The following is a 12,956-nucleotide window of genomic DNA, read 5'->3' on the forward strand; positions in this document are numbered from 1 at the left end:
AATTTAAATTCAATAGTAAATCATTGCATACATAAATGATATAGAGTGGAAATGGTTTGTAAGATTCTATTTCTAAGAATATTTTATAATTTATTTATTTTATGTAGGCACTGTAAAACATTTTTTTTTTCTGAGTAGTACAATAGTGCAGTATGTTGAATTAGTTTTGGCCGAATCAAAACCATATGCTGAATCAAGTGTAAAAAATTTGTATTAAAATGAAAATACGAGAAAAAAATAATATTCATGATTATAATAATTCCATTTTATTCTTAATCCATTTTCATTATATTCCGTACAAATTTTAATTTTATTGGATCGATTTTTAAATTGTACGTTTACTGACTAGGCCTAAGCATTTGGTTTGGTTTGAATATTTTAATAACTACTAATCAATTCCCAGTTTATTTTTACCAGTGTTCGGAACGTTCACTAAAAAAATGAACGCGTTTATTGGGCATTCATTTAATATTTTTTCCCAGTAATTACTAATTAAATTTAAATTGGATGTCATAGGAACTATAATGAAAAATATTATTATAATATGATTAATTAAAATATTTTTAAAATATATTTATTAAATGGTAAATAAATTAAATGTCTTAAAAATCGAACAAGTTCATTAAAAATATAAACGTCGTTCACATTCTATTTTAAAAATACGAGTGACGTTCACGTATCGTTCACTATTTATGAACGTAAACGTGCGTTCATGAACAACTTTCTTTCCAAACACTGATTTTTACCCATTAGATGCCCCAAGTATTATGTGGTTCAAAAATCGAACAGTTATTGTAACATCACTAAAAAAGAACTGATAGTTATTACTTATTAGTTTATAACCATTCGCAAAACCATGGGTCCAGCCATGGCCTGACCTTATAATGACTGGATAACCTAGTGAATTAATAGTTAATATTTAATAGCAACTAAAATTAAAAACTTATTTTATAGTTGGAATTTTTTTCATATTTATCATTTGACCCACCCTAATAACATTTTCTAGTTTTGCTTATAATGATAAGTTTTACTTTGTCAAGCATACTACTTTTATACAAAAAAAACACCAAACAAAATATTAACTATATCTTAACTTATATGAAGTAATATTTGTATTTTTGTATGAACAACCAATAAAAAAAACTGTAATTATACAATTGATGCTATTGATAAATTAGAATTTAGAACAATATTGTATTAAGTATGTATACAATGTTATCATGGAATCGATTTTATTATTGTGTCCTAGTTAACAAATGGTACAGCTATCTATAATTAATAAATGGAAAATATCCATCTATTGTAAAGTTATCACAGTTCATAATTCCCAATTAATAATTAATTAAGAAATTAAGATAAAGTAAGTGAAAAAAAAAACATATCTAATGTAAATACAAGCTAATGAACTAGTAGTCTTTAGCTGACATTATGAGTTATGCTTATGACAATGACATACTATGTATTTAACATTTTATATATTTAGATAATTTATAAGCAACAACCTGGTAAACAATAATTATACATTCTCAATCACTCAAAAATACCAAGTTTACATTTGCCCAGTAAAACATAGGATGAAATAGCTATTTCATAAAATATAAAACAGTGCTATTATTATATTCAATCATCAGTACCTACTCTGTAGCAATATTCAATAATAATAATAAGAATAATGAATAAGAAACTGAAAAGTTAGATTGCAATAAAATAGGTACATGTCACGTCATGTGTATTTAAATAGGTAATTAATTTTTTAACATTTTATTCTATGATAATATTAATAACTAATATTGTTGACTTATTGTGAAGGTTGTTGCCCTAAGGCCTAAGTCTATAATATGGTAAGGAAAATATTTTATTTTTTTTTGTACTCAATTATTTGGTATTAATTGTTGAGCCTAATTGCGTTATTAGGTGTAAATTTGGATCCGTGAGATTCAACCTTAGATCATATTATACCAGTAGTATATCGAGTATATGATCTAAGGGCTCAACTTTAATAGATCAGGGTAGACCACTTAGTTTTCTCGTGGTTTTTTTCATCATACACTTTCACTGATCTGTGAAGCCGTATATTTTTTAAGCTAGTTAACTAGGCGACTTTAAATTACCTCTTATTTTAAATAAATTATAACTTATCTTCATTTACTTTCACTATTTACTCCTCCTTTCAAGCATTTATATTTATTTTTAATAACTATGATGGGAGAGCTTGAAATAATTCTATCATACGATCATTAATATAACTTAATATTTATTTTGAGAATTTATTTTTTGTCACCCGGTGCCCAGTGAAAATTCCTTAAAAATTTAACTACTGTAGTGTAGAGGCACTGCAATATCACAAAACTCATTTTTTCAAAATTCATGCAACACGTGTAAAACTATGTTATAATTTATAACTGAAATCGGGCATTGACGCTACTATAACATATGCTGAATCAATTCGCTGTAGTACCCAACCTAACCTACGTCAATACTGATGATTAATTTCAAATGTTTAAAAACTAACCGTATAAGGCTATAAAACAATTATACGATAAAGCTATTGACTAAAATGTTTGAGTGGCGTAGTAATAACAACACACTATAGCAACTCAGACAAATTAAATTCAAATCATATTAACATTTTTTTTCATGTATATTTTATGTAAATTAATACAAGTTTGATGGAATACTCAGCTATTCGGAACTGAGATTAATGTCGTTTAATTTCAAAGCACTGTTTTAAATTATTGTATTGAAAATTGATTCTTTGCTGTTTTTTTTAAATGTTTTGAAAACTATTTGGAAATTAAAAAAACAAGCTTTTTCGAAGTACTTACCTAGTTACCTATGCTATGTACAAGTACAACACATACATGTAGAATGTAGATAGGTACATATCTACTTCCTTCTAATTTTAATTACACACCTACTAAGTTTAATATTAATTTATATTTACTAATACAATCTAATCAAGTGTTAATAGGTACTACCTAATACCTGTACTATAAACACATCGTATTTCGTAAAACGCATTTTTATTATAACTTATTTCGTTTTTATGATTCATCTTGGCTATAATATATATAATAGACTAGAAAAAGATCAATCATTTTTATCAAATAACAATACAACAAAAACAGTTTAAATTTAACGAGGAAAATTATAGATAAATTATCAAAAATCATTAATTCTGAAGATAAACTTAGGTCAAAGCTATAATCTTTCGGATGATTAGTCATATTTAGATGATTAAAATATTTACGTAACGAAACGAAGTAATGTTGACGAAAATCTAAAGTCCCACCGTAGTGGCAGTGGCTGTAGGCTGTAGAGTAAAAATAACTGTAAATTAATCAAAAAAAAAAATAACAACAACCAAACCTAGGTGTAAATAATTTTCATTTCAACAAACTAAAATCGTATGAACATTCGATTAACATCGCGCGTAAAAAATATAAATCGTAATGTACCGGTGTGGCATCATTATACTATTACCTACCTATAATATATTTCATATCAATCAATCGACCATCTAATGTAAATTCTTTTCGAAATCTAATAAATTTTAACACTTCTTGGTCAGTGGTTTTCTCTGTTTTCGTTCGTCTGTAGTCGGTATACTGATCGGGCCATTGTACACATCAGACAACGCGTCAATACCTAACCGATCGAACATCATGAACGTTGTTCGGTCGCCGACGGCAGTCCGGATGCTGCGAAACGGGCCGGCTGGCCGCGTTCGTCGTCGACTTTACGCTTCTTCGTCGACGGTCATCGCAACGACAGCGACACAGCGAGACGACCACCGCAGTCGGCTGCAGAAACCCGACTGGAACCGAGCTGTGTCCGAGGCCGAGAAGATCGTCGGCTACCCGTCGTCGTTCCTGAGCCTCAGGTGGCTGCTCAGCGACGAGATAGCCAATGTCGCGCTGCACCTACGCCGCATGGTCAGCTCCAACCACCCGCTACTGAAAATGGTCAAGTGAGTCGTGTGATGAAAAACCTTAGTGCAGTTTCGTCATACTGCACCTGCGTCCTGCATGCAGGCATATAATATCATACTATAAGTTGCAGCAGAAAAATACCGTCCTTGGTTCTAATGGTTCCCTAAAAATTAAAAATACAATCATTATGAAATCGATATATTTTCTGGTGTTGACCGTTTCCGCCACAGCCCTTATTTGCCAAAAACGAAAAAGGTACGATGTACACTTCTGCCAAAGAAAGATTGGTTGATTAGGTGCCGTTTTACCAATGATTTTAATTTTTAAGCAATATGCCAATATACCTATGTATGGTAATTAGAAATTAGTATGGAATAGTGCTTTGAAATTTGTAAATAGATATTTAATCGGGAAAACTTTACACTAGTACCTATATTAAACTATAAACACTGTATTATATTAGGTGAGATTCAACTATTTTAATTTATAGATACTTACTATTATAGTACCAAGGACAAATCGTAAAAATTCAACTGATGAAATTTATGATCGTTTATGAGATTTTTTTAACCATAATTTAATTTTATTATTTGCTTCAGTATTATAATTAATTGTATTATTTTTTTTATGGCGTTTTGAAATATTAAAATATGATTGATACGTCATACATCAAATGATGTGCAATTACATAATATGGTCAAAATATTTTCTTATTTTAGTGTACCTACTACCTACACACATGATTGTAACATTTGTGCCTAAATCTACGGTTACCAAATAATAATATTTGGCGGAAACATATTTTCACAAAAATACACTTTCTGTCTATTTAATTTAAAATCATACGATGAAATGGGAACTAATTAAAAAATATCATTCCTTACTTACTCACGAGGTCACTCCAATAAACGATTTTAAACAAACACTATTATTAGAAATTATAATTATATTTCTTATACGTAATAATGGGTAGACTGGATTTGATACCTAAAAGTCCGAAGTATAAAAATGTAAAGGTAAAATTTTCTGGTACATGTAATAGACAGGTAAAAGGAAAAATTCAATGTGATGAACAATTAACATTCCAATTAGTATTACTATACATTTTAATTAGGTAGATGATTTACGTGACGAAATAACAACAAACTTGTAGCTTGTAGGTTCCTACCAATACCGGCAATGCTATCAGCAACTTGTTGGTGATATAACTACTTTGGACTTTGAACACTAATCGACTTTTAGAAACAAGCAATATTGAACCATAGCTTTTATCTAAATTATCTAGCTAGTCGTGTTTTACTCATACTGCTGCCGTATAATATACGAAGTTTATTAAACCTAAATAGATATTTTTTTTTCTAATGAATGATTAATTGGACTTTTTTAATACAGATCAAGACCTAGTAATTATTATATTTATATTTTATTTAAATACCTAAGCCTAACTAATTTCTAGTTTCGCTATATAGATACCAGACTTTTTTCACTTTTATCTAATCAAATAAATCTTAATAACTCGTTACTAAAAATATTCCTTCCTATATTACATATAATTATCATAAATATATTAAATAATATTTTATTCACGACTGTCTACAATATTTAATACTGTCTACAGCCGGATAAAGACGAGCAAATACACTTACAAAATATTATCTTTAAAATGAAACTTTTTCAATACCTATACCTATAAATTATAATCGACATTGATTAAACAAATTATTACCTATGCTTAAAATACCAAATAAATCCAATATTCAATAGAAACGTGTAAAATGTATGGATAGTTATACTTAGGTAAATATTTTAACAGAGTAGGTACCTATAATATTGAAAACAATAGCTGCAGCTTTGATGATTCTTGACAATAGTGACAATTAATCAATTATTGTAGGTTTCTATGTTTTTTTTGGTTTATTAATATAATCAATGCTTGATTTGGGGGGAGTCCCCTTTCTTTTTTAATTTTTTTTTTAGTGTACCCCTTCTATTTATTTGAAAAGGAACGCTGGGAACGCAACATTTATTATAGTGAAAATGTAAATCATCAGTTTTTCTGATGCAAAATATACCTATATATACAGCCATAATATTTGTACATTTGAATCGACTATAAAAAAAATCGATTGTTAAATTTCTAAGAAATTGTATTCTGCGCACATAAATATAAGAATATATTATGTACATGTAGTTATGCCATAAATACATTTTATGAATTAAATCTTTATAAATCGTAATATAAATTATAATGTCATTGGATGATGTAATGACTCGTCTTATCTCCAATTACCAAAGTATAATTATTAATACTATGTATATTTTGTAGAATAATTAATTAATAATTTAACATTTAATGTCTTAAAAAGAATAATTAATAAACAAGTGTTTTTTTCTTTTAAAATATTTTTGTACAATAAACTTAATGAGTTTTGGGATTATGGGTGGCTGAAGTGGGTGTGGGGGGGGGGGGTGCTTTGCCCCCCCACGGTAGTGTGACAGTTAATTTTGAGTAGAACGCTTGTTCATTAAACATCCGCTAAGTCCCCCTTCTAGTTTTTTTCCAAATCAAGCACTGAATATAATATAATTTTTCTTATTGTCCTACTTATGTGTAGAGGGTTGTTGTACAATGGCCAGAGTAACATGCAAGCTTGGGGGCTTATCGTGCTACTCGTGTCCAAGGCAGCTGGTCACATCAAAGTGGAAAGCTCGGCGGACGAAGACCAGTCGGGTGTCTTGCGTAGTCAAAGGGCTCTGGCCGAGATCGCAGAAATGATCCGCACTAGCCACCTGATGCACAACGGTCTCATAAACATATACCCAGAAATGTTTCCTAATGAATCCATCGACCACGAAGACATGAGCTTCGGCAACAAGATTGGCTTGCTCAGCGGCGACTATCTGTTGGCCAACTGCTTCTACGAACTGTCGATGCTCAAAAACCAAAACGTGAGTAGATGCTAGGCATATGCTGCAAATAAAAATATGATTACTATAACGTTATGTCTGAACCCACGGACACCGTTTTTAGACTACAACACCAAAAAACAAAAAGGAAACCCCGATCCCGTTTTGACTCTTCGACTACGGCCGTGATTACAAATTACAGCGTTCTGTTATTAATCATAATTTTTACTGTTCAGCAGATACATAATAGTATAAATGATACAAGTATAAAATTATCCAAAAATATTTTAAGAGGTACCTACCTATCAAAAAGTTGCATTGGGTATCCGGTGAATTAGTAGCGAATAATTGGTCACGGATACAATTGATATGCAGAATAATAATTGATCATCACTTAAAAATTGAATCAAATAAAATTTTTCCATTACATTGCTTATAATTCATAAAATATTTACGTAAGTATACAAATGTATATAAATAAATAGTTGTATAATATAAATATTATTCTTTTTGAGATATACCTCTGTTCTAACTCTTATAATATAATAAAATAACTAAGACCATGGAAACCAATTATACTGGCGATCAATTGATCCTGACCAATTCACCGCGATCCAAAGAATATTCATTTTTCATATTATCACTCATAATTACCTACCTATAATAGTCTAATGGAATTAAAATTTAGATTTTAGAAATAAAGTTCCTTAGAAGTATTTCTTGGAAAACAAAGCCGACTTGTATAAGTATCAGTGGTGCCGAGCACGTATGGCAAGTCGGGTAAATATACCATAGAACTTTTGAAAAGAGGTTGGCCCCGTGCCCCTTAATCCGGCTTGGGTGGGTGGCTGGTACTCACAAAGTCACAAATAGGGTTTAATAAAGGTTCAGCGCCACTGGTAGGTTAAGTATGTTTAATATGCGCACAGTAAACCGTAGAATTTTTATTTTCAATACATTTTACATACTACAAACGTCAAAATAATTTTGCTACGTGAGTACATACCGCCATGTAATTATAATATTATTATAAGGTTTTTTTGTTACACCTTTAGCTCATGGAACTAATCAGCAGCGCCCTGCGTGACCTGTCCGAGGCCGAGTTCGTGGGTCGCAGAGACTCACAAAATAATCCACTGCCGTCGCCGTTCGAACCGCTCGACCGAAAGCTCGGCTCGGCCCGGCTGCGGTTCAACCCGCTCCAATTGTCCGGACAACTGAGGGGTGGCATGCCGCTCACGCCCGCCCTGCGTGACTGGACCAGACGCAACGTACTGTCAGCCGGCAGCCTGCTTGGAAAGACTTGTCAGGGCGCGCTCCTATTGGCCGGCCATAGCGAACAGTTGCAGAAACAGGGCTTTTTGTTCGGTAAACATCTGTCGCTAGCTTGGCAGGTAAACCACTTGTGGCTTGGACGCGACCAACACCCCAAAATAATATCTGCCACACCAATCGTATAATGTATTGTCCCCACAGTCCACACAGTCCACACGCGTTCCTATATCAAACATTATTTACGTTCATTAGTTCAAGTACTATTCAAATACTACCTACTTTATTACTTATATGGTTTTGTTATAGTTTTTTTTTTAATGTTATATTACTATAGTTCACTATAACTGTATCAGGTTTAAAGGTAAAAACATAATTTGTAGTAAAATTTGTGAGGAATCACAGATTTTTTCGACATCAATTATGTGCCCTCTTCGATGCTTCCAAATTAATATACAAGCATCTAAAAATCGTACATTTTTGTAAATAATTGTAAAATGATTATAACTTGCTTCAAAATTAAAATATCAAAAAGCCATCACGAAGAGGATCCCTAGATAATAATTAAATCTTAAAATTTGATGACTGGTCAATTCACTTAAATTTTTTAATTAATTACGAGTCAAATGGATTATTATTGTGAATGAAACAATTTAGTATGTTGAACGTTTGTAACACGGAAAATAACGCATATGAGTGTGACGCTCTCTTAAGTCTGAGGTTATAATATTATATTATTTACAAAATGCTTTCGTGGAGTTTTTGTTATATCTTTTTACGTGCATGATGTGAACACTTTATAAATATAGGTAGTGGACTTACTGCACAGGCCGAGATATTACAGAAAAGCCCAGCCCGTGCAGCTAGGTCTTTGGGAGAATTTTAATTGAATGGCAATGTAATTAAATTAAAACGTTGCAATGATTTTATAATTTATTATAGTAGGGGATATAATATTATGAAATCAATGAAATTTGATAGATTATATTACTATAATTAGAATAACAGTTTAACGAACCAAATTGATATATGTATTTATGTGAAGTATACCTAACAGAAAGCAGGACAAAATACTATATATTTGCATCTAAATTAAATTTCCAATCTCCAAATAAGTCGCTCTTGAAAATGTCAATACTCAATATTAATGAATACCTAATGATTATAAAAATTTTTTAAAAATACAACAAAACATTATTATACATATACATTTTATAAAACCAATACACTAATTTGCATCACAAATGATTTATTAAGTATGTACTTTATTTAGGCATATTTAGATTTGGAACCATTTTTGTCTGATTCACCATGCTCGCTGGGAATCTCTTTCAACCTCACTTCAGCGCCAGTTCTGTTCCACCTTGAGCACGATTCGTCATTATTTAAAGAAATCGACAAGGGCATTGATTCTATTCAAGACGTCGACTATGTCAAAGTAAATTTTCTCCCAAGTATTTACTAATTTAATTAAATATGAACTTATATATAAAGATATTACAGCAAAAGAATACGAGTAATAATATATAGAAATTTGTATAGCATAATATGCTAGGCGGCAAATGCTTTACAAACAGACGATATTATTTACTGGTGTAAGTAATAATCTACTAATGTAATTTAAACAATTAGGTGTTGTGTATTGTTCTATTATAATTTTAATATTGTTTATTTCGTATTCTTTAATTTAAATTCAACAAAACTTTATGTTAATATTTTGTTTTTGTTTTTAAACTTAAAAGTGAAATATTATTAAATAAAAAAGGCAATCAAATATTTTATACATTCTATAAATTAACTTATGTCATCACTCGCCATGTACAAGTTACATCAATCAGGACATATTATCTACCTAATACAATAATTTTCTAATGTTTATTATAAAACAAAACAATTTCAAACCAAATCCATAAAAAATATTGAATATCTATCATTCTCTATATATGATATAGTTACCTAATCTATTTATAGAATCAAAGTAAAAATAGAACCCAATATTAAAAATATTATCATTTATCTAACATAAACTGTAATTTTGAACTATATGAACATAGTGAATTATGAATCTCGATGAACATAATTGTATAACACTTCGAAACGAATAAATATCAACAAATCTATAGGTATTGAAATTTGTAGCTAATAGCTATAAGTACAAATTTAAACAGTAAATTACATTTACTCCAGCACCCCAGCGATCCACCCCACTATTTTTTTTGTTTTTTTGAAAACATTCAGTATTCAAATTTGTACAAATTTAATATATCATTTTCCAAATTTGTATGCCTTTAGATTTCACCCCACAAACAAAAAACTTATCTGATACTGGAACCATCCCCCTGATATTCAATGGTGTTGAGGTGTTTTACGGCCCCCGGGCCCCATCATTTAGTAAGCAGTGGTATGAATTTGTATACCATTTCCGAAACTCATACGACACCCATAAGAAAAAATAGTGATCTAAATATTTGCCTATTTCCCAGCACCTTTTCCCTAAATAAAACCGATTCGTGATAAAATTAGGATGGTTTTTTCGATCCCATAATTTGTGAGAAGAAAACTTAAGATGTACAAATATTTTAAATGGTCATACAAATTATTCATACAATGTGCATACTAAATATTAAAGAAAAAAAGTTTGTTCAAATCATATTTGAGATTGCTGGTGTAGGTGCTTAACATAGATAACGAAGGTTAAAAGCTTAAAATATTAAAATATTTGGTTCATGAAAAATTTAGATATTGACCCAAACAAAAATAATTTAAAAGCAGTATGAATGTAGAATGTAAATGCCAAATTCATTCTATTGTCATTGGACTCACACCAGTTAAACTAAGGAAATTAAATTAATGGCTTGATACATCTATAATATAGTTGATGAAGAAGAAAATAAAATTATAATTTTTGCATAATATATTAAAACAACGTACCTATACCTAGATATTACTTAAAATCACAAACTTATAAAATATATAGGCAATCATTATTGTAAAATGGCAAAAACATCCACATAGTCAGCGTAATACAAAACACAATTATTTTCATATTACTTATACTCGATTTGTCCTAATATAGGTAATACTATATGTAAATTGAAGATGTGTAAGTTATGTTGCCTATATAGTATAATATATAATACATTATTGTACAAAATATCATCGCCATTCGTCATCAAAGCACTACTACTATTATAATAAAAAATAAGTGAAATAGACATCGATTGATATACATTAAATTAGAAGCTTACGCACTTTCAAGTATTTAATAGTAAGATTACAATTTATTTGTGTGACTCTAGACTTACAATTATATTCCTTAAGTTGGTTTGCATTTGATTGTCAACAAAATAATTGGCTAGTTAACTTTATTTTACTAGAGTATCTATTGGGTTTTTTCATTTATTTATAATTGATATAGCCTGTTATAGGTACACGTATGTTCATATAGACTATAGAGGAACAATTGTTGAAATGTTTTATTTTTTTATTCTTTTTTAAATATCAAATTGGGGTAAATATGTAACGTTGTAAATTTTATTAGAAGACAACTATATTGTGACACTCTATTTGTTTATTAATACTCCGACTTCCAACGGGTTTGATTTCAAACATTTTCTTTGTTAGTCATTTAAAAGCAGGTAATTGAATGATTTAAAAGTCAAAACACAATATTTTGGGTATTTTATTTTGTTTTACTTACATTATTTTATCTGAAATATAAATAGATTTAAAACATTTAAGTATACTATTTAAAATTTAAAAACCTATTGCGTTCTATAATTATCCCTGTATTTAGGATATAGTTGTTATAAATGTATTAATTGTACCTCCTATTACTATTTATGAAAGAACAAATATATATTTTTAAAGGTTCCTTTATTGATTGAGAATATAATCAAACATATAAAGTTTTATGAAATGTTATAGACTTAGAAATAAAGCATAACATTAAAATGCATACATGTATGGCCTTTAGACTTTAGACTTTCACCCGAAAAAATGTAATTATCATTAACTCATAAAGTAAAGTTATATATATTTATAAATTAATAAAAAATTATAATTCTCAATAACATAATTATTTTGATTTATGTGATGCAAAAAAAAATATTGTAAGGTATTCTTTTGAACCTTTAGGTGCACGATGTCGTAATTAAAGGTCCAGGAATTAATTACACGAAACAATTACAAAAGGAGCACTCAGAAAAAGCAATGGAAGTATTGAATGTTTTCGAAGAAAGCGATGCCAGAACAGCGTTATCCAACATAATTGTCGCTATGGACCGGGAATAAGGTATCCTAAATTCCTAACCGACTCAAAATTGGTTAAACAATCATAAAATAAAACTATAGTTATACAGTGGACTTCATGATTCATATATGAACATGAGCAGAACAAATATAAATTGAAGTTAGGCAATGTATTAAATGTTAAATGTATATAATTATTAATTATTATAAATACTTCTATCTTATATTAATTTAAATTTTATTATTATATTAATTTAGTTATTTCGTATTATTCTAATTTAAACTAGTTGATTCTGACTGTACCTTTAGATGTCTAATATTTATAAGACTTATTTTAACTGTCCCCACTCTATGATTACAGTATTATATAGGTACACCGCCGTGTTTGATCCCATCATCGCAGTTATCGAAATAACTTTTTTCTAACTTATTATTATCTTAAATCTGAATTTTAAATAAATGCCTGTTGGTTGTTTTTACATTTATATAAGTACATTAATTACGGTATAAATAAAAAAAAATTGTATTTTTATCTATTTTCATTTTTCATTTAAACTTATTTACATAGGTTTAACAAGTATGTTAAAATCGAAT

General features: G+C 29.4%; 1 protein-coding gene across 1 annotated transcript; it reads left to right on the forward strand.

Moving 5' to 3' along the window:
- The first annotated feature begins 3,133 nt into the window (after window positions 1-3,133).
- LOC111038721 (decaprenyl-diphosphate synthase subunit 2-like) lies at window positions 3,134-12,880 on the forward strand. Its single transcript, XM_022321948.1, has 5 exons — window positions 3,134-3,970; window positions 6,548-6,881; window positions 7,895-8,233; window positions 9,385-9,549; window positions 12,249-12,880. The coding sequence occupies exons 1-5, from the start codon at window positions 3,666-3,668 to the stop codon at window positions 12,402-12,404; spliced, it is 1,299 nt and encodes a 432-aa protein (XP_022177640.1). The 5' UTR covers window positions 3,134-3,665; the 3' UTR covers window positions 12,405-12,880.
- The last annotated feature ends 76 nt before the right edge of the window (window positions 12,881-12,956 follow it).

This window comes from Myzus persicae, unplaced genomic scaffold (genome assembly GCF_001856785.1).
Source record: "Myzus persicae strain clone G006 unplaced genomic scaffold, MPER_G0061.0, whole genome shotgun sequence".
Lineage (NCBI taxonomy): Eukaryota > Metazoa > Arthropoda > Insecta > Hemiptera > Aphididae > Myzus > Myzus persicae.